General features: G+C 59.4%; 1 protein-coding gene and 1 pseudogene across 4 annotated transcripts; both read right to left on the bottom strand.

The window, feature by feature from the left end:
• Window positions 1-1,587: 1,587 nt before the first annotated feature.
• ZBED4 (zinc finger BED-type containing 4) lies at window positions 1,588-21,525 on the bottom strand. Of its 4 annotated transcripts, XM_036237719.1 has the most exons (3): window positions 20,570-20,730; window positions 17,799-17,973; window positions 1,588-6,639 (listed from the first exon to the last, which is right to left on the bottom strand). In XM_036237719.1, the coding sequence occupies exon 3, from the start codon at window positions 6,301-6,303 to the stop codon at window positions 2,818-2,820; it is 3,486 nt and encodes a 1,161-aa protein (XP_036093612.1). In that variant the 5' UTR covers window positions 6,304-6,639; window positions 17,799-17,973; window positions 20,570-20,730; the 3' UTR covers window positions 1,588-2,817. The 4 variants fall into 4 exon arrangements, with proteins under 4 accessions (XP_036093612.1, XP_036093613.1, XP_015980791.2 ...); XM_036237720.1 differs by lacking the exons at window positions 17,799-17,973; window positions 20,570-20,730 and adding an exon at window positions 21,433-21,525; XM_016125305.2 differs by lacking the exon at window positions 17,799-17,973.
• Window positions 13,441-13,559, bottom strand: LOC118614843 (annotated as a pseudogene).
• Window positions 21,526-22,381: the final 856 nt, after the last annotated feature.

Raw genomic sequence — 22,381 nt, 5'->3', positions numbered from 1 at the left:
AGTGTTTGTCCCTGAAGTGAGACAGTCCCCAAGGTGTCGCGAGGGGTGGGGCATGGCAGTGGCCCGAGAAGTCGAGCCGTTTGCCCACGCGTCCCGGATGCTCAGCACTGGGCGGGGCGGTCAGGGGGGGAGGGGCCCGGGGCGGGCGCGCTCCTGGCTGCACGCAGCATCGGTCACGGCACATTCCGGCGGCCGGGGCAGGGGCAGAGCCTGGGTGTGGCTGCTCCCACAGTGCCCCCTCGTGCCCCTCGCCAGAGGGCCGTGACCCCACCCACGGAGGCGAGGGCGTTCCTGAAACCCCGTCGCACACCGATGGTGCCCGGCAGTGCCCGCACGCCTCAACCAGAAAACCACAGCCTGAGACCACGGTTTCAACCGTGGCCGGAGAGGCCGGCAAACGCGCCCCGGGAAGCCTCCGTGGGCGGCTCCCCCACAGCCAGGCAAGGTGCCCCCCAGGAGCCACGCGCAGAACGGCCCCGCAGGCCCCCACGAGCAGGCTGCGACCGCGCTCCCCACGCTCTGTGGGCTGGGGCGGGGCCGAGGGGCCACCTGTGCCAGGCCCTCCGCGCGGACCCGTCTCCACGAAGCGCGGCACCCAATGCTCAGGATGCCGCCCTTCGAAACGGCGGAGACGAGCGGGGCTGCAGGCCGGCGCCGGCACGGCGGGCATGGCGCCCCTCCATCCTGTGCGCCCCCGAGCCAGAGCTTGTGCGCGTGGGACCCGCACTTCCTCTGCAGCCTGCAGCTGGCTGGGCCTCCGGGGACCGGCCTAAGGCCCACTCCAGTGGGGGCAGCGCCAAACCATGAGTGCTGGGCCCAGGGCCGGGCCGCGGGGCAGCGGAGCTCCAGGAGGGGCCGGGCTGGCCGAGTCCTGGGCCACACAGCTCGCTGTCCTCATGGGATGAGCCCTGCCCTACCGTGGAAACCTGAGTTGGACCCCTGAAGCGTGAACAGAGCAGCAGGAAAGTCGCTCATCCCCGATGAAGCTGAGTGGCCCGCGTGGGTGCGTGCAGAGCCGTGCAGCCCTCGGTGGTGACGCCGGTCCTCGGGCCGGGCCGGCCCAGCCTGTGACCAGAGGCGGAGGCAGAGGCAGAGAGGTGTGGTCCCGGGAGACTCAGCCGTAGCGCACTGCCAGGTGCACACGTGCGCGCACCTGCGGGGGATGTCCCCATGTGGGGTCCGGCCCGGCGCCCAGCCAGGGGGCCACCCACGGGCTCGCCCTGCCGGTCTCACGAGCCCAGGTAGAACAGCGAGGGACTGTCCCATTGGGACAGCAATGAGCCCCAACACGGCAGCTGGACGTCTGCTCCGGACTCACAGACCCCCTTCCAGATGGCCAGGCAGGACCGGGGAGGCCTGCCCTGAGTGGGCGAGGTCTTCCCGCATGGTGCTGCCCCGAGCACCCATCTGCAGAACCCTCGTGCCCACGGCTCACCAGTGCGGCCCGGACCGCTGCCGCCACCTCCCGCGCCCGACCCGGGCCACCGCGAAAATTCAAAGGCTGCACGAGTGTGGTCTGTGTGCACGGGCCCCCAAGGACGGTGATTTTTATGGCCCTAAGAATGAAAAACCAGTGTCCTCCAGCAGTAGAAAATCACAGGTAAAAAGTTTAATTTCAGAAACTGAGTTCACCATTTATAAATACACTGAGACATGGTCGATGCAAAGTCAGATTAATAGGTGCAGTGTTTTAACAAAACGACTCTCCTAGAAGGTCATGGGCAAATGAGTGACTTGTTTCACCCAGAATATTTAATTGGTGTGAAATAAGAAAACAAACCAACCCTTTTCTAGATGTTGAAGCAAAAACTCTGCAGTCATCGTTACAGACTCTGACGCCCTTGGGGCCCTGGACACCCCAGAGGTGGCTGAATCGCCCCTATCGTAAATCTAAACACCTAAGGCTATTCTTACAACTGTCAGGTAATAATCTTCTCCCTGTTAACAAGCCATCTTTTCTAAAAAGAATTTTATACATAATTTATCAAATTGGGGGTCACTACACAAATTTCAAAAGACAGCTTCAAAGTGTAGAGACCCCGAGTCAGAGGCCCGGAGGTCTGGCCACCGGGACTGCTGTCCGGGTGGCGCGCGCGCCCCGGCCGGACAGCAGGCATCGCAGGGGCTCGTCATGAACAGTCGGGAACTTCCAAGGGGGCCGACCACCTGAAAGCTGAATGCGGGAATGGGAGACGGGGGCGTCGCCCTTAGCGACCACCGTGCCGCCGAGGCTCCACGACACGGCTGGGCTCATCTGTCTGCACGCGCCGCGGCCCCGTGAGCAGCCGCCCCCCGGAGCACCCTGCACCCCTCCCGCTCCTCGGAGCCCGCAGCTGAAAGCCGTGCCGTCGGGATGGCTTGAGCTCCACTCCTATTTACACATTTTACTCGACAGCCACAGAGAGCTGCTTTGTTGCAATTAAAGCAATCTTTAACTAAAATACAGTACCTGATTTGTGGTTTTTACATAATTGAATAAAAAGCCTACGGAACAAAACTGTTTACACCTCTGCCATTCTAGTAAAACGAATTACTGACCCCCAACTGTCAGAAACCGTTACAGTTACGGATTAAAACCTGATCATCGTATTTCATAGCTGACGAGACAAACCACGTCTGGCGGACTTCTCAGAAGGCAGGCGCGCCGCCTGGCCGGAGGGACGGGGCTAAGGCACGTGGAGGCAGCACGGCGAGAGCCGGAGGGAAGCTCGGCGCGGACCTGAGTGTGCCCGGTCTGGGGTCCCGCGTGGCCCGACCGCGGCGAACGGCTGGTGCCCGAGAGGCGGCGGCGCCTTCTGCCCGGGGCGCCCCGGAGGGTCAATACTGGAAGTATATTAAGGGGAGATTCACTTTCAAAAAGATAAGTTTTTCAAAATGCTCCATCAAGAGCCTGGACTGGCCGAAGCTCCCGCTCTCGGTGGGAGTGCTGAACAGCCTTTCCGAGGGGACGGTGCTCGGGGGGCAGCCCAGAAACCGGACGGCCAGGGCGGAGAGGCCCGGCCAGGCCGCCTTCTTCAGGCTCCAGTAGGTGAGCGGGTCGCAGCTGTGCTCCAGCACCTCCTCCTCCAGGTACGCGAGCACCATGTCCTCGGGCACCTTCGTCTTGTCCCGCGGGTCCTGCTTGGTTATCTTGGCCATGAGCGACCACAGGCTCTCCTCCCCGCCGGAGTCTCTGTGCGGGGAGCCTGGGCCGCAGCCGTTGGGGACAGGCGTGTCCTCTGAGGTAGAATTCAGCGTTTCGAGTTCCCTGATCAAGTCCTGCTTGTACTGCTCCGCCTCGTCCTCGGAGAACAGCGAGGCCTTGTAGCGGGGGTCCAGCAGCGTCGCGAAGATGTACCTGGGGTCGTGCAGCGTGGCGGACAGCCGGCTCACCATGGCCTCCTTCAGGGACCGCAGCATGGTGTCGATGCCCATCGTCTCCTCGAACAGCATCTCCACGCGCCGGCTGAGGATGTGCACCATGGGGATGACCTGGCTGAGGGTGGACACGTGCGCGCTCATCTCCCGGCTCGCCGCGTCGAAGGGCTTCAGCGCGTGACACACGGACTGCATGACCTCCCACTGGTCACAGCTGATCAGCTCGCGGAAGTTGCACTCCGCCGACACCTCGTTGATCGCCCTCTTCTGCTCGAGGAGCCGCTCGAGCATGTGGAAGGACGTGTTCCACTTGGAGGGCACGTCCTGGAGGAGGTGGTGCTGCGGCAGCGCGTACTCCCGCTGCAGCGCGGCCAGCCTCTCCTTCGCCCTGTGGGAGCGATGGACGCGCTCGCACAGCTTCCGCGCGGTGCTCAGCAAGTTCTGCACCATCCTCTGGCTCTTGATGGCCTCGCTGACGATCAGGTTGACCGTGTGGCTGAAGCACTGCACGCTCGAGTGCTCCGCCTCGCCCAGCGTCTTCCCTATGCTCGGGTTGTCGGTCACCGTGATCCCCACCTGAAGGCCGGTGGACGTCACCCAGGCCTCCCACCAGCACTCCAGCTGCTTCTGAATGCTGTTGCCGCTGTAGTCGCAGTCGACCTGCGACACGCCCAGCAGCGCCGAGCAGTGGTGGTCCTCGCAGTGCGGCCGGGCCGACGGCCCGAACGTGACCCAGTGGGCAGTGAGCGTCAGGTACTCCCGGGTCTGGTTGCTCATCCAGATGCCGGACGTGAAGTGGATCACGCCGCTCTCGGCCTCCCTGAGGTGGGACATCACGACCTGCCTCACGTCGTCGTACATGTCCGGGATGGCCGTCCTGGAGAAGTAGGACGGCGAGGGCAGAGCGTACTGAGGTTTCAAGTATCCGAGCAGCCTGTTGAAGCCGACGTTGTCTACAAAAGAGTATGGCTGAAGGTCAAGTGCAATCATCTCGGCTATGAGACTTGTTATTTTTTTGGCAACTGGATGACAGTCGTAAAACTTCTCACCGCTGTCCTCGAAGGAGGGCGCCCCAGGCAGCTGGGCGCCCAGGGCCGCGCAGACGCCGGGCGGGGAGGGCGGCGCCGCGGTGGGGAGGTCGGTCTTCAGGACGCTGCCGTGGAACCTCTGCAGGTGCCTCAGGAGGCAGCTGGTGCCCAGGTTGGTCGGCTTCTTGCCCCGGCTGATCGTCCGGCCACAGTGCAAGCACACAACCTTCGTGGGGTCTGCGGAGCAGACGGAGAAATGATTCCACAGCTTGGAAGTCTTTTTGCTGGGGCCAGGGAGGAGGGCTGGGTGGGTTTTCGTGGCCGCTGCTGGCAAGTCGGTCAGTGTGGGGGAGGGACTCTCTGCAGAAGCCAAGGTGGCATATGGGGAACTGGCCAAGCTGGCCCCCAGAAGGCCCTTCTGGCTCCCAACCACTTCCGGGTGGCGTCTGTAGAGGTGCCTCATCAGACAGCTGGTGCCCACGTCGCCCTTCTTGCCCCGGCTGATGACGCAGCCGCAGTGCCGGCACACCGCCTTCAGGCTGTCCGTGGGGGCCAGCGAGAAGTGGTGCCACACCTCCGACTTCAGCCGCTTCCTCACGCGCCTGTTCTGCGGGAACACGGCGCCCTGCTGCTTCTCGGTGCGGGGCAGCAGCGCGGCCTCGCCACCGTCCTCGGAGGGGGACGGCAGCGACGCGTCCTCTGTCAGCACGTCTCTGGGGTTCAGACGTGACTGCGGGTCCTCCGCCGGCCGGTCGGGGGAGGAGGACGCGGAGGGGGACTGCTGGGCCAGCTTCCCCGGCGACGACGACACGGAGCCCGGCTGGCCGTCCGGGGGCGGCAGGGCGGGCAGCAGCGTCGGGGGCGCGGAGTAGGGCGGCGGGATGGCCGAGCCCGCGCCGTTCTCACGCAGCACGACGGAGCGGTGCGCCCTCCACATGTGCCTGATGAGGCAGCTGGTGCCCAGGTCCTTCCCGTTCTTGCCGCGGCTGAACTCGTTCATGCAGTGGACGCACACGGCCTTCGAGCTGTCCAGGGGCGACAGGTAGAAGTGCTTCCAGACCGCGGACCGCCGCCTGGACCCCGCCGAGCCCTTGGGGGGCGGGGCGTTCTTCTCCGGCCCGCTCTCGGCAGCGTCGTCGTACTGGGGAGGGGGCGGGGGCGGGGGCGGCCGTGGCACGGCTTCCTCCCTGCCGGACCTCTCCGCAGCGGCCAGCTCGGAGGGGACGTCTTGGGCGGGGCTGACAGACGCGGATTCCTCCGTCACCTGGTCGGAAGCCGGGATCTGAGGCGCCACTCTCTGGACCAGCTTGACGGGTGACAGCACGGTGCCCAGGTCCCCGGCGTCCGCGGCCTGTGGCAGCAGCAGCGCCGGGGCGGAGAGCGAGGCCAGCGCCGACACGGCGCCATTCTCCGGGACGAGCGCCGTGGGGTGCGCCCGCCGCACGTGCCGCATGAGGCAGCTGGTGCTGAGGTCCTTCTCGTTCTTGCCGCGGCTGAACTCCTTCATGCAGTACATGCACACGGCCTTGGTGCTGTCCCGCGGCGAGATGAAGAAGTGCTTCCAGGCCGGCGACTTCTTCCGGGAGCCGGCGTGGCGGCTGGACAGCAGGCTCTGCGTCACGGCCTCCATGGCCACGTCGTACAGCGTGCTGCTGTACTGCGAGAACAGGGCCCCGTCCTCGTCTGCGGCGGGGAAGCAGCCCCCCAGGGGCGTGCAGCCACAGCTCGCCCCTCGGCCCTCCGCCCGGCCTGCCCCGTGCTCCCCGGGCTTCCGGTCCTCCTGCTCGAGTCTGAAGTCCATTCCTTCCAGACTGTGATTCGGCCTTCCAGCATCATCTTCCTCTTCGATTTTAAAATTGATTTTAGCAGAAACAAAGTCGCCGTCCCCTGCGGGATGAGCTTCCTGGTTATCCTCCATGGCTGACCATAACTACTCTGGCTGCTTCATCACGCTGACAGCTTAGGTTGGTAAAAAAATGACCTGTGCGCATTTGGGCCCCCAAATGTACATTATCTTCAGAGTTTTCAGAACAAGTCTATCCTTCGGGATGCTTATGAATGTGGCTACTCATAAATCTCGCTGAGAAACAGAGCACGTAACTCATGAGCACGTCATCTCAAGGCGCGGGCGCGGACCCCGCTTTCCGGGAGCTGCATTACGTCGGTGACGGCGCGCCGTAAACTCGGGCCGTGCAGACCTGCTTGTTGCCTGGGAGACAGGATCGCCACCATCCCGATGGTCCGTCCACACCGCCTGTAAAAGATGAAATCAAGTCAAGCACCCAACTACACCGCACATGTCGGACCTGCAGTGCCGAGCGTCCACCGGCCTCCCTGCGCACGGCGAACCCGTCCGAGGCGGTGCAGCAGGGAAACGTGTTCCGGGCTTTTCCTGTGATCCACTTACACAATAGAAAGGCCCTGAAACTGTAAAATGAGTGGGAAATAAAGGTGTGAGTTTAGATTCCGATGGCCTGTTAGTAAAGGATCGGGGGTACGTGGGGAGAGCCCGGCAGCGGCACACGCGACGCCGACCCCCGCGGCAGCCGCAGCCCCGCCGACACCCGCCTGTCGGTGTCACTCTGCTGAAGACCTGACACGCGAAGCAGGAACTGAGAACCCTGCGGCCGAGCCGCGAGACGACAGACGCGCAGACCGAAGGCTGAGCGTCACGAAAGGCGCGAGGACCGCCCGCGTCTGGGAGCGGAGCAGCGTCCAGCCCCCGCGGGCACCGGAGGCCGGTCCCTGCCGCGGCGCAGGCACAAGAGTGGGTGGGGAGGGGGGCGAGGGGCACACGGCCCCCGAGCTGAGGCCTGACGGGTGGTGGAGGGGCGAGGACTAGTTAACGCGAGGTAAAGAAAAGCAACAAAAACCCGTTTTTAGCAACATGGCAGCACGAGTACCAGGAAGGGCTTGCTACAGTAAAACTGGACTCTGAATAACCCATAACCGACTTGCTTATGCCAACCAGAGGTTTAATATAAATACCGCCAGCACAGAATAACTCAGAACTGCACAGGAGCCAAAACCAGGGTGCCAGGTGGCGGGGACGAGAGGCGCATTTCTGACCCTTTGGCTCAGCCAGTGCCAGATAAAAACCAACACAGAGGACGTCGCAAGAAAAGGGGAGAAAGGCTCGAGCCCGCTGTGGGAAGAGGGGATGGCGCTGGAAGACCAGGGGTCAGGGCCGAGGCCCCCGGCACAACTCGGCCGGCCCTGCGCTGTGCGAGTGCACTGGGGCTCGGCCCGGCTGACTGTGTTCAGGCTGTGCGCGCGGAGGACGGGCAGGGGCTGGCCCCGGTGCCCGCCCCAGCCCCAGACGCTCTCGGTGCTGCCAGCAGCCACGCAGGCTCAGCGTCCTTGGCCACCGCAAGCCCATCTGGGGCCAGCACAGCTTGGACGAGGCCGCTGCAAGGCACTGGATGCCCAGGATGACCACCTGGCACTGGAAGATGTGCCAGCCAACAGGCCTGTGCCCAAACGTGGGGTGAGGACACTGGGCTGCCCAGCTCCGTCTGCTGGCACAGCAGCTGCAGGACAGCCGAGCCCCTGGGACTCTCGCTTGTCCCAAAAGCCAGCAGCAGCTGTTTACGTATATAAACATGACGTAAAAACGTGAGTGTACGTCCTGTTCATTTACCTAACTGTACAATTTACTGTATGTCAGTTATACCCGATGTGAAATGACATGAAGTATACACACACACACACACACACGCATACACGCACACACACACACACACACACACACACTGACTGGCCTCTGCTCCCAGCTCCTGACACAGAGCTCTTAACTCCCTTGGAATGTCCTGGGTGACGGAAGACTCTCTTGTGCTAATGAGGCGACCTGGGTGGCTCCTGAACTGGTACTCGGTACTGCAGAGACCGGCTAGGATCAGAAGCATGGAACTTCCAGCCCTACCCTGTCCCCCACCCTCTGGAGAGGGGAGAAGGGCTGGAAATTGCATTAATAACTGACCGAGCCTACGTAATGTCGCCTCCACGGAAGTCTGAAAAGGATGGGGTTTGGGGGACCGCTGGGCTGCTCGAAACACCCGTATGCCAGGAGGGAGGCGCCCCCCAGCTCCACGGGCACAGAGGCTCCTGTGCGCAGGACTCTCCAGACCTCACCCTACAGACCCTCTACCCGGCTGTTCCCGTGTCCCCCATCACATCCCCTGACACCTGCCGAGTGCCACGTCGGCAGACTGCCTGAGGGTCACGGCTTGTCCCAGCACACACACGCAGAGCCCCTGGCAAGGCTGGCGGACACGTTTGTTCAAGGCACTTAAGGAAATCTGACTAATTGTCAACTGACTGCCAAGCTAAGCAAGCAGACTCATGTGGCCACACGCGACAAGGAAGACAGACTCTGCAGAATTAGTCCAGGAAAGTCACTAAAGAAACAAACAGACAAAAACAAAACAAAACAAAATCCCAGCTAAAACAACAAAATCAAGAGGGAGGGGGATCTGATGTCCAGTTTTCAACAAAAATATTACAAGACACACAAAAAGAAGGCAGGTGAACATGGCGCATACCCAAGAGAGTGAAAAGAAACCGCCCCTCGAGGGGCTTGCGCGTCGTCGGGCTTCCTGGACGAGGACTTTAAGCTGCCTGTTATAAACACGCTGGAAGAACCAAAGGGTGCCACGACCTCAAAAACCAAAGGGAAGACAACGTCTCACCAATTAAACATCAACAGAAACACTGTAAAAGGCGACTGAGTAGAAATTATGGAACCGAAATGTGTAACAAAAATGAAAAATTCAATAGAGCTCAACAGCTGGCAGAAGACTCACCACACGTGAAGACAGGCCAGCGAGAACGAGCGGACAGAAAGTCAGCAGGACAGCGACGCCTGCACACGTGGACCAACGGCCGCCGGGCACCGCACCCCACAGCAGCACGGTCCGCGTTCTCAAGGGCGCGTGAAACACCCCGCAGAACTGACCATGTGTCAGGCCGCAGAACAAGAAAGAACACACCGACAAGGGCTGCGATTCTACAGTATGTCCTTCAACCACAGGAGTTAGGTCATAAAACAACAACAGACGGAAATTTAAGAAATTAATAAATGTTTGGAAATAAAAACACATTTCTAAACACTTCATGAGTCGAAAAGAAACTGCGGGGGGCACCTGAGATCGTGCGCCCCAGCACGTGCCGTCGGTCTGGCTCCCATGGGCGCCGGTACAAACTGACGGTTCTCGTCACGCGCCCGCCCCAGCCCCGAAGCCACCGCAGCCGCGAATGCACGCGCGTCCCTCCCCGCCGCTGGGCAGTCCCGTCGGGACAGAAACACTTCCCGGCTCTGGCTCCTGAACCTGGCACCCAGACCTCCCCTAATTTCTCCTCAACCTAAAAAAAATAAAATAAAAAGCACAACACACCAAAATGTATGAGATGCGGCTAGCGTGGGGCTCAGAAAGAAATTTCTAGCTATATTAGAAATGAAAGATCTCAAATCAATAATATAAGTACTTATCTAAAAAAAGAAAAATACCCCAGAAAAAATAGCAAACCAAACCAAGGCAGAAAAAGGAGAAATAATTAAGATTAGAGTGGAAAGTAATGAACTAGAAAACAGAAAAATGATATCGCGCATCCATGAAACAAGTTGTTTCTTTGAAAAACAACAAAATTGACAAATCCTTAGCTAGATTCCAAATAAAAGAAAGACTGTAAAAATGTGGGAACTTCACCAGATTCCTCAGAAATTAAATGGAACATGAGAGAATATGAACGACAACTTCCTACACACACATCCCGCAGCTTAGGCGAAATGGAAGAATTCCTAGAAAATAATACATTACCAAAAGCAACTCAAGCCAGAGCAGACATGTAATAAGTAAAAAAATTACGTTAGTAATTTAAAACTTTCCCAGAGAGAAAAACGTAGGCTTGGCTGGCTTCATGGTGAATTTCATCAACCATTCACAGAAGACCTAACACCCACACTCCACCAACTCTGAGTGCAGACGACGGGTACTCCCCACTTACTCGAAGAGGCAAGATCACAGACACCAAAGCCAGACACACAGCCGGATGATGACCGATCGATAGCCCAGGATCAACAGCCCCGGGTCCGTAAAGGAAGCCGCCACGTTTTTAGCACAGTGTGAAGACTACGGGGGCGGGGGGGGGGGAGGCCATGAAGTTAGGATGATCTGGCCTCATGTCTCCTCCTTAAATTCCAAAAAACCTAGCATTATATGAAAGTAAATGTGGCAGACAGAATGGGCCCTCACAGAGGTCCCTGTCCTAACCCTCAGACCTCTGGACGTGATGTGCAGAGCAGGCCAGGGAGGGGGCGGGAGGAATCAGGGTTAGTGATCCAGGACAAGTGACCCAGTGTTATCACGAGGGTCCTTACAAGTGGAAGAGGGAGGTGACCTCAGCAGAAGGGGCAGAGACGCAGCGTCGCAGCTCTGAGGATGGAGGGGCCCGCAGGCCACGGGCGCGGGTGGCCTCGGCGCGTCCAAGGCCACGCACTCCCCGCCGGGGCCTCGGGAAGAGAAGCACCTGCCGGCGCCGGGGTTTGGCCAGCGAGACCCACCTCGGGCTTCTGACGTCTGGATTTACACTGTTTTCGCCCTGAGGCTGTGGTCATCCGTCAAAGTGGCTGAAGGACGCGAAGGCAGCGAGCAGCAGCAAAGGGCCGAGGTCGGACCTCACAGAAAGAGCAGGGGAAGGAACGGGGAGCAGGGAGAACCTGTCCTGGCGACGAAAGCGCCAAGAACTGCGGCCGCGGAGACAAATGAAAACTGCGAGTCATTTCAAAAGGAGTTTACGGTATCAAAAGATAACTGAGGACAGGAAAACACTGAAGTAAGGTCTGGATCCTAGGAAAATATCTGAAATAAGGTAAAGTATCAGTCCAAGAATAAAGACTAAGCTAGAAGCGACATGGGAACAAACACAGGCCACAGACGCCTGCTTTAGGTAAACAGGAGGATTTATGAGGAAGAAGAAATGAAGAAATAACAAGGACACGAGAAGCCGCCCAGGGTGAAGACAGGTAAGCACCCAACACACGCCGGTCGGAGCACCCGCAAACGGAGGGGCGGCGTGGCAGAGAGGCGCCCCGACCGCCGCGGAGCCGAGCAGCGCCGGCCTGCGAACCGCCGCGGCGTCTCCGGTAAGATCGCGGGGCCCCACACGCACAGTCAGGCAAAAACAGTCACCTGCAAGGGAAAACAAAGCCATCGTGAGTTTGACAGCACTGTCCCACGCTAGAGGACAAAGGAATGGCATTTAGGTGTCCAGCGGAAGAAGACGTGAGCCACAGGCTTTATATCCCGTCACTGGGACTTTCGGGTGTAAAAGATGCAGATAAACTTTTAGCAACAAGCAAAACAAATCAGGAAAAAATTTTCCTTTCCAGAGAAATCTGCTGGAGAACAAACCTCGGCTGGAAAGTCTAGAGAAACAGCGCTGTCGGGACGCGGGGTGCGCTGAGACCAGGGCGGGCAGTGGCCGTGTGCTCCACGGGGCGGAGCCTGTGCAGCCAGAGCAGGGGCGACACTGGGGGCCTCACGCGACAGCTGTGCTCACCACTCTCGCCGCGGCACAGGCGTCTGCGGCGGGCGCAGCACGGGGCGGGGCCCCGCACCTCACCTCCCGTGTCCTCGAGAGCCAGGACTCTCGGGGCAGAAACGTGGCAGGGGCATGCGATCGAGGTCAGCTGACCATCCGCCATCCAGCGAACACACCCCCAACCCCAGCTGTTCGCTGCAAAGCCCCAGAAACGGTGACCGCCGCCGGCATGCAGCCGCACCCCGAACCATCGCTGCCCATCGAGACCGGGGCTTCCGGAAGGAAGGGCCTGCTCCGGGGCCGGGGTGGGGCGACGTGAGGGGCGCCCAGCTCAGGCTGGCAGCCAGAGGGCCAGGGGCCACCGAGTGCCAGGGCTGTGGGAGCCAGCCTGCAAGGCTCTCGCCATCCAAAATGGGACAGCTTGCACATAAATAAGGACCAGGGTAACAATACGTTAAAAAGGCGTCAAACATGTTTAATCTACGCAGTCACGGCACCAAAATAAAAGCCACTGGCCACCTCTGGAGGACGACAGCAAATCAACTCGTTTTGAAAACTGACAGAGAAAGAACTCAGCGTCTGTCTTCGGCCCCCACGGGACCCGCTGCTGAGTCACTGCGGTCGCGGAGGACGCACAGGCCCCGCTCCCAAATGAAGCGGCGCCCGCCCGGCCGGAGCATTGTCACCGCTTCGCGGCGCCTGAGGAATGAGCACACGAGCGCGTGCTTCGTCGGCCGCAGCACCAAACACAGGCAGACGGCACATGCAGTAGCCCTGGCGGAACGCCGCCACAGCCCCTGAAGGAGTCCCGCCTGATTGAGTCTGCAGAGCCAGCCCCCGTGCACAGGGCCGAGCACGCACACGGCGCAGCGGGGGGCTGTGGCGAGCAAGGCCCAGACTGAGCGGGACATGACTCCACCACAGGCTTGCGCTGCGGATGAGGGGTGCACGGGGGCAGGGGGCGGCCTGGGGACAAGGCTGAAATGTCTTACGGAAACACGGGCTATTTAGAGATGTGCAATTCAGTCATGAAACTGAGAAAAGTAAGAAAGTTGCTGCATGACAGTGAGGTCACGGGAGGGAGGGAGACGTGACTGGGACAGGGCACGCGGCGGGATTCTGGGGGCCGGTGAGAGTGCTACAGCGCTGGTGTGCAGGCCCGGGGCCCCAGAGGCGGGGTCCGCACGCCCGAGTTTCGTGCAGAGCAGAGGGAGACCTTTTAGTAAACAGTGCCAGGACAATTAGATCTCTCTGCAGAAAAAGTGACACTTGCTGGCCCTTAGCTCTCGCCAACCCCCAAATCAAATCCAGGCAGATGGTTCACTAAAGACGAAGCAAAAAAGAATGTAGGAAAGTATCCTGATGACGATTTAGAGCAAAACAGGAGTAATCATTTATGGAAGATGGATAAGTCGGAATGCATTAAAATTATGAAACTTTTTTTTAGGCGACGCAACCCTTGGTTTACCTCACAGATTGCAAGGACCTTGTCAGCTTACAATCTCTTATTTTTTTATGCCTACAGCACCTGGTCTTCCTAGGTGGTCTCCCATCCAAGCACTAACCAGGCCCGACTCTGCTTAGCTTCTGAGATCAGACGGGATTGGGCTTGTTCAGGGTGGTGTGGTCGTAGATGAAATTAAGAAACTTAGAAAAGAAACAACTGTTCTTCAACAAACACCAATATGTGAATAATAAAAAACCCTTAGAGTAGGAGATTCAGAAAGGATAAGTGTCCTGAACAAGCACTTCGTAAAAGGGGCCAATAAACGGTTGGGAAAATGTTCGACCTCGTTAAAAATCGAGGCAATGCAAATTAAAGCTACAGCGACGCACCGCCTGTAAAATGGACACACACGCACGGCCTGACGGTGGCAAATGCCAGGGGAGACCAGCAGCAGGTAAGTGTGACCACGCTGCAGAGATGCTTGCCACGGCTTGGAGAGCCAAGCTCCACATATGGGGTCACCCGTGACGCCCTCACAGGGACACGCCCAACGGCAACACCTGCACACGTGCCACACGCATCCACGGCAGCGTTCGGCTACTCAGTTGAGGGGAGGGAAGGAAGCGCTGGGGCCGCCTACTGTCCCCAGGTAGGCGACAGCTCCCTAGAGTGCATCATGTAGGCCAAGGCCCACCTGGCAGGTGGGAGGCCCCGCCCCTGGCACCCTCCCTGCGGAGGGACGGGCAGCCGCACTCGTTCAGGTAGACACCTGTCTGCCAGCCGTGGCGACCGGGGGACTTCCACTTTCTCTTCTACATGCTTCTCTGCTGCTCGACTATTTCGCACGTCATTTTATAGTCGTACATAATGCACTTTTATCTTAGGGAAAATGCTGTTTGTTCTAACAGTTTACTTCCAAAGAAAATAACTTTTTCCTCCTATTTCAGCACTAACTAAAAAAAATAAAGCAGTTTATCTTTGGTTTTCAAACCACAAAAAGACTCTGTCCTTGTGAAATTTCTGATAGGTTTATGTGTGTGTGAAGAACACCTTGGTTTTTGCCACCTGCCCTGCAACTCTGGAGAGGACAGTGGCCTTGAAAGACGGGGCTGCCTACTCATGGTGCGTCCGGGGCCAGTCGCTCCATGGTTCTGATTCTGTTCTCCAGCAAACAAAAAAGAGCTTAACATGGGCTCAGTCAGCACAAATGTAAAGTTGGGTGATCGATCACAATCAGGATCCTTCCAGAACAGATCCTGCACGGCCGCTCGCGTCACCTGACCCCCCGAGACATGAGGGAGCCCCATCTCTTCACAGCTCGAGGCCTCTCTGGTGACGACACCACAGCGGTCAGAAAGCACTGTCGCACTCGCACAGCGAGCACGGCGGTCCCGAATCACGACCTGAGGCCGAAGGAGGATGCGAGGGAGACACGAAGCATCCAAAACCAACATTTTCTGGAATTATTTTACATTTTTAGTTCAAAGACAAAATGCCTAAAAATAAAGCTAGTTAATCAGAGGATCCTTTCTATAGGCTGGAAAAAATAAAATGTATAGAATGTTCTCAACTTTAGGCACGTGTTCTGACTTGCCGGACGACCTAGGGTTATTTTTTACTTCAAGAATTAAGGAAACGGTGTCGGAAGCACACGGCGCGGGAGGCGGTGCCGGCGTGAATTCCGGCGGGCGGCGTTTCCCAGCCCCCACGCCGCGGAGGCTGGTCGGCCTTGGGGACTTACTCCCAGCGGTCGCCTTTCACAGTGATCTCGAATGCTCTGACCACCAAATAGATCCCATTTAGCAAAGTCTATGTTTCCATTTTTCGTTCAAAATTAAGCACTCTAAATAAAAACGATGCCAAGATATAAGGTCTCACAATGAATAAACAAAAATCGATTAGCTTGCGCTGATAGTCAAAGAAGAAAAAGGAAAGAGAAAGCCACGGAGCGAACGCTACGAGCCGCGGCTTCCCCCGAAGAGTCGCACTCGAGGGAGGGCGTGTGGCGTCTGTCCCGTCTTCTCGGGAAGCAGTGGATGAGGAGACACAAATGAAGTGAATAAAGAGCGGCAGCAGCCCGCACCGGGGCCAGCGGCCCGCCTGCGGGAACGGCCGCCCTCCCGCCAGGGCCCGGGCCGCACGCAGGGGGCGGGGCAGCAAGGTAAAGGACAGCGCGGACACAGCAAACAAGTCCGGAACAGGCGGCACTCGCGGGACCGGCCTACTCTTCAAAGAGCCGACGCTGTGGGGGCGAGAGTCTGCTCCAGAACCGGAGACTAACGACTAACGCGACGACTGGGCCGGACCCTGGTGTGGAAAGAAACAGCTAAGGACAACTGGGGACAGCTGGGGACTCTGACCTGGACCGGCCACTGGATGACACAAAGGGATCAGTTACATTTTCGACGCTAGCGACGGCAGTCCTGCTGGTAGAGAACGTCCTTTTGCCTTTTCTTCGGAGACGAGGACACAGAGCTGACGGGATGTGACCTCTGCAGCTTCCTTTGAGAAAGCTGGGCAAGCACGCGACGGGCGGAAGGCGGCAGTCCCGTGATGCTGCCGCAGCGTGCCACCCTGGGGTGAGGCGTGCAGGGGCACCACGGTGGCGCCCTCCGCCCCGTAGGTCAGGAGCTGCCAGCAGGACCCGACACGCTGAGGCGCGCCGGTTCCCGAAGCGCACGTGTTCTCAAGGGGCCGTCTGTCAAGCACGCCGGGGTCGCAGGTGAGCAGCGCGCTCCCGTCTGCGTCACATCTGGAAGCCTCGCCGCCTGGGCCACGCGGTAGGTCTGGTCTACATCTAAGAACCCGTCGGTGAGTTCTGGGCGGGGGACGAGGCCAGCACATCCTGGGGGTGGCGACGGCACCAGGCGCCTCGAAGCCAGAGGCTCCGGGAGGAGCTGCTTTGCTCGCAGGAAGAAACCCTACCCCAGCCCGGCCACACCAAGACGGAGGACCCAAGGCCAAGAGCAGAGGCGGACGCCCAGGCCCAGCTTTCCACGAGACATGCACAGAGCCGCGGCAGGGCTCCCGGGAAATGAAGCCGGAGCCGGAGCTGGCACGTCTGTCTGGGCCCCAGGCCAGGGCCACCGAGGCTGTTCTGCTTACTCTTTTCATGGTCCCCGTTTCCCCACCAGCACGCTCGCCGCCTACCTTTCCCTCTGGGGTACAGGGCAGCCCCTCAGTGACAAGTTTGAAACCGCAGCTGTGGCTAGAAGCTGCCGGAGGCTTTAGAGGGTCCTTTAACTCACAGGCGGCGGAGCACGGCCCCGCGGAGCCACCGCAGCCCTCCCGACAGCACGCAGCTCCGGCTGCCGCCGCCTCTGAGCCAGGCCGCGGGCTGAGCACCAGAGAGGCTTGGCGGGCACTGGCCTCAGAGGAAGGCTCAGGCCTTCCTGGGTCACACCTGCGGGCCTGGCGAGGCAGGCTGGGGCAAGGGGCCACTGCGGGGGGCTCCGGGGGCCGGCATCAGCTGTGCCCACCGCACGGACCGCCGGGGAAGAAGAGCAGGGCTGGCTGCGGAAGGGCCTTCGCTCGCAGGGGCTGGGACACCCCAGCGGGGGAGGGGGCCGCACCGACAGGACACGGAGCTAGCGGAGGGGTCAGATGCCACCACAAGGAGGCATCTCTCTCCCCTGGGGCCTCCACCCCATCACCCCAACCCTCGGGGACACCCTCCGAGAAAGGTCCCCCGAGCGCAGCCCACACAGACTGCCCATCACCTCCGGCCGCTGCACCTTCCCGGGCCCTCACGATCTTCCTCTGCTTCGGGGCCGCCTGCACCATCGCTCCTCGGTTCCCCGGGCAGGGGCTCCTGGTGAGAACACTGTGGCCCCGGCAGGCAGAAGAGTGCCAGAGCAGTGAGGCGAGGACACCTCGGGCGGAGTCAAGCATCCGTGTCCCTCCTGGTCCCCTCTGCCTCAGAAATAGGGCGCACGAGAAGACTTGACTTTATCCCTAGCAACGTCCTCCAGATGCAAACTACCAGAAGCACACGTCAAATTAGCAAGGATGTGCCCTGAGATACTCCAGATGAAGACAAATCCAGACAGTGGAAAGTGGGGTGCAGAAGAGCCGGGCCCGGGAGGGCGGCGGCTGGAACCGGCGCATGCCAACACCGCGGCGGGGCCGCAGTGGAGAGGCTGCAGCGCAGCGAGCGGGAGGCTCGCTGGGACTCCGAAGCAGCAGGTTTGGCGAAACACAGAATAAAGAACGGAGGCTTCCTGTGGCTCACGTCCTCAAGTCCTGAGCCTCAGACGGTGCCTCACAAATCCGAGAGGGGCAAGAAGGACGGCTGCTGACTCTGACACTGCACGTCCTGTGCAGAGACGCCCAGAAAGGACTGATGCTGGCGGGGGACAGTGGACGGGGCCCCAGACCCCATCGGAGGCTCCCTGCGCCACGCCAGCCGCTGTGCCTGGGTCACTCACCTGTCTGCTCCCCTGGCAAGGCAGTCATCACGCCCAAGGGGAAGGAAACCAGACCGAAGGGGCTGGAGCCGGGCAACACGAAGTGAAGGATGACCGACCGTGATCACTGCCCTTTGCGCTCCAACGGCTCCACCCCGAGTCCGGTCACTTTCCAGATGCTACGCGGGACAGGGGTCTGAAACAGACACACACAGTTGGCCCTCGGGGTCCACAGGGGACCGGTTCCAGGTCCCTCCCCGGAAACCAAGGTTAAAGAACGCTCAAGTCCCTTCTATAAATGGCAGGGCACAGCGGACCCTCAAACACTGCGGGGTCAGGAGCACCGGCTCCACCCCCGCCCCCCCCGCCATGCAGTCAGAAATCGAATTTAACTTTCGACTCCCCTCTAGATTAACTACTAACAGCCTACTGTTGACCAGAAGCCTTACCAGTAACATAAACAGTCTACTAACTCACATTGTGTACACTATGCACTGTATTCTTAGAATAAAGTAATCTAGAGAAACGAAAATGTAAAGAAAGTTATAAGGAAAAGTACATTTACAGTATTTATTGAAACAAAATCCACACATAAGGAATCCTCACAGTTCAAAGCCATATTCCAAGTTTGACTGCACGTATATATATAAACGTTAAGTCGCCTCTGGATTACTTACAACACCTAGTACAATGCAAACGCAAGGTACCTTAGTTATGCTAAAAGTCTGTACGCGTTCAGTGCGGACTCAACACACATCACAGGCCTAACTGCGAAGGGCACGCCGGCCACACGTTTCCCTTCTCCAAACACCGCTGCCCGCCGCCGACGGGGAAGGAGCCACGGCCGAGGGCGCGGGGGCCGACGCGCCGCCTCCCTCGGGCCTGCGCTGCAGCTCCTCTGCAGACACGGACCCCGGCGGACGAGCCCATCGCTACTTAAGATCCCCGTCCGAGATGTCAGGACCATTCTTCCCACACCCTGGGTTACTGACAAACCCCCTCATGTGTGTGCAGTACACGAAAGAACAGCAGTTGTCGCACTCAAAAACATCGGGAATTCACCAGAACAAGTCGAGGTGGGGAGCGCGGCCAAGTAATCACCTGTCAGGTGGACTGAAAGCCTGAGCTTTCTTCCAGTGTAGTAACAGGGTCCTTTGAAACATTTTTTAAGAGTCACAGAATCTCTCTTGTGCCACACGTTTTCCTGAGGAAGCGTCAATCACGACAAGCAGGTATGACATGTGAAGGATCACAGCCAGGTGCCCTCCTTACAGACACCCCACTGGAAACCCTCAGGGCAAGCGGTTTCCTCTCACAAGATGACTTTGTTTAGTAACGAAAATTAATTCATAATTGAAATTTGGTTCATTCATAGCACTTAAGAAAACTCCAACTAAATCCTTCTCAGTCTCCTATCACCGTGTTATAGAGAAAACACCAAAAATTAATATTTCTATATAAAAAGTCAAAAGGATACGCTTGCTTTAGCAAACTGGCATCATTAAGGTCTAAAGTGGATTTTTAAAAACTCTGCACTTGACTTGATCACAGTTAAGTTCAAAACAAACAACTTCCCCTTTTCACAAACATGAGAACACCAATAAAACTTCTGTTGGCTCGGCTTGGCTGGTACTTGTTCCAGAGAAATACATGTATCTACCGAAAGCCACCCAAAATGCGAAGAAAGCACAGGGGAACACTGAGGGCTGGCAATTCTCTTATGCAACGGAGGTGGTGTGGGTCACAGAAAAAGGACAAAAGAAATTAACAAATGACTCTAAGTTTACTTGGGCCTAGGAAAAAAGACTTCAATTGGAAAAACACCTGAAATGCTTTGCACTTTGAAGCACACTTTTTATTAAATTTGAACTGTCATACTTAGAAACACATACAGTAACTGAAAAGCTTCGAAAGCACGTACTAATAATGAACGTGTCTCACCTGCTTCCTAAGACATTTAAATAAGGCCCCTGGTTGCCTCTTCCTGGAAATGCTACTGAAAATGAAATATATCTAGAAAAAAAAACCCTAAAAAAATAATTTATAAGGCAATTCGCTGCGGTGGCAGAGGGCAAAATGCCTCAAGAAAGACCTAATTAGCACCTGTGTCCTGCTGGAGGAGCTGTCCCAGCCGCCAGGCCAGCGACCCCCACCCGAGAACCACACTCCTCGGATGGTTTCCGGCCCCGGCTGGACTCCCAGACCGACCACTCGCATCGCGGGCACACCCCACGGGTGGTCAGCCTTTCCTCCGGCACCAACAGGGGCACTTCCGCGAAGGCACCTCTCCGACCCCTCCGTTAGCACGAAACCCCCACTCCCGCCGTCGTCTCTCCGCGGCGGCGACGGAACCGCACCAACTTTTTACCACTTGAGGTGTTTCGTCAACAAAATCCTGCTGCTAGGAAGACGCACTTGGGGGCGATCGTTCGGCCCGGCCGCGTCTCCGGGCCCGCCGCTCGCCAGCTGTCAGCCAGGCCTGGGTCGGGGTCGCGGGGTCGGGACCGGGGGTCAGGCCCCGGCGCTCCAGGCACCGAGGCCCAGTCGGGCGGCCCGGGCGGGGTCGAGGCACAGGAGGCCGCGCCCACCCGAGCCCCCAACCCCGACCCCCGCCCAGCGCACAAAACATTGTCGGGGCCGGGCTCTGGTCCCGACCCCGGCCCGGCGCCCCGACCCCGGCCCCGCACCCCGACCCAGGCCCCCGACCCTCGCCGGCCCCACGGCGCACCAGGACGGCCGGGCCCGGGCGCGAGCTCGCGGCTGAGGCAGAGCCGGCTCCGGCCCGCACTCACCGCGGACGCCGGGCTCGGGAGGCGCGGCTCCCGCCCGGCTGCGGACGACGGACGGCGCAGGCGGACGCGCTCCCATTCATTAGCCGCGGCTTTGTCTGCCCCCGCCGGCCCCTCCCGCCGCCGTCGCCGCCGCCCGCAGCCCGCCTGCCCGCGACGCCGCCGGACGCTGCGCCCCTCCCAGGGCCCCGCGCGGCGCGGGGCGTGGCCGGGGCCGGGCCCGGCGCGCGCAGGCGCAGTGCCCGCGGGCCCGCCCCGCCCCACGGCCGACTAGGAGAGCGGCACCAGGGACTGAGGCGCAGCTGACGGGGCGGGTCCAGGACAGACCGCGCAGGCGCAGTCCCCGGGCACACGTCTGGTCCTCGCGCTGGCCCAGGCCGGCCACGCAGGCGCAGACCCCGCGCGCCGGCCCCGCCCCCACGCCGGGCCGATTGACTTCTCCCGTGCAGATTTGCATGCCGACCCCGCCCCCGGGCCCGGCAGACCCGACCACGCAGGCGCAGACCCCGCGCGCCGGCCCCGCCCCCACGGTGGTCTGGCTCGACTACTCAGGTGCAGATTCGCGCGCCCGCCCGGACCCGGCCGGAACGACCGCGCAAGCGCAGTCCCCACGTGCCGACTCCGCCCCCATTTCCCTCCGGGCCTAGGGCTGGAGGAGCCCCAGCCGTTAGAGGGTCAAGCAGGCGCTAGGTTCCGCTGGCCGGTTCGCGCAGGTACGCGGGACGAGGCCCGATCGCTCGTTCCCGTTCACCCAAGCCCGCCCGGCCGCGAAGCACCGGAGCTGCCATGGCAGAGAGCCCACCTGCGGGCAACCTGCCCCGCGTGCCCTCGGCCTCGTGACGCGGGGCGCCCTGAGCCCGGCTTACCTGGAACGGCGCTGAGTGTCTCTTCTGCAGAGGAGCTCCGAAGGCTGCTTCAGCAACGTGGTGAATGCACTTAAGCCCTTAAGTCTAAGGCGATAAGGTGTTTCCATGCACGGCCTCGTTTACTGTGGAACAGGGATTAAAACTTTAACCCCTGTGCAGGCCAGGAAGGAAGACCCTCACTGCAGTGGCCAGCACCAGGGAGGCCTCGGGGTGGCGGGCTGTGGCTTCCCCGCAGCCCCTCGGGTAGAGCCCCAGCCGCAGCAGGTGCCGACCACGTGGGAACCCGGGTCCTCTCACAGTATGTGTAACAATTCCGTAGTACAAATTTCTGTTCAGGCCGAATAAATTCTACCAACTGAATTTGGCTTAGGGGCCCCTCCTTTGTTGCCCTGTTTTGGACTACAGCTTATTTTGTGTGAAAATGAGATAAATATGTTCACTTTATAAGTCTCAATGTAAAGATTGGGAACTTCACTTAATTATTGGCCTAGTTTTGTAAGGTGAGTCCACGGTGACCACTTCTGCCCAGAGCCCTTCGTGACTCCCGTCTTTACCCTCCCACAGCCTCTGAGACACCCACCTCTGCGGCCTCCAGCCTCAGGGGCCTGATTTCCATGACTGAGCCAGGCAGGCCGGACCCTAGGACCTTATTCTTTTATTAACATAGCTTAAAGGCAGCAGAGTCTTGTTCTTTTCACCAACCCCACCCTCCACTGGGTTTGTACAGCCCCCAGCAAAGTGGCTGGGGAAGAATGAAAATAGTATTTCATGACCTGTAAAAATTATGTGAAATGCAAATGATTTGCATGCTAGTTCCCCCAACAGCTCTGTAGCCCATAGAAACCCCCACAGATGCCCACAGACCCTTGTTACTCCTAGAGGCGGGTGTGGGAGGGCAAGGTGGGGCAGGCTGGGTGGAGGGCAGGGGTGAGGACTCCTGGGGTGGAGC

Source organism: Rousettus aegyptiacus, unplaced genomic scaffold (assembly GCF_014176215.1).
Source record: "Rousettus aegyptiacus isolate mRouAeg1 unplaced genomic scaffold, mRouAeg1.p scaffold_m13_p_2, whole genome shotgun sequence".
Taxonomy (NCBI): domain Eukaryota; kingdom Metazoa; phylum Chordata; class Mammalia; order Chiroptera; family Pteropodidae; genus Rousettus; species Rousettus aegyptiacus.
The sequence above is the reverse complement of the archived record's forward strand: the minus strand, read 5'-3'. Positions and strand labels throughout refer to the sequence as shown.

Bases quoted from the DNA above. Each gene is read 5' to 3' on its own strand.
- ZBED4 (XM_036237720.1), bottom strand. From the start codon at position 6,303: ATGGAGGATAACCAGGAAGCTCATCCCGCAGGGGACGGCGACTTTGTT.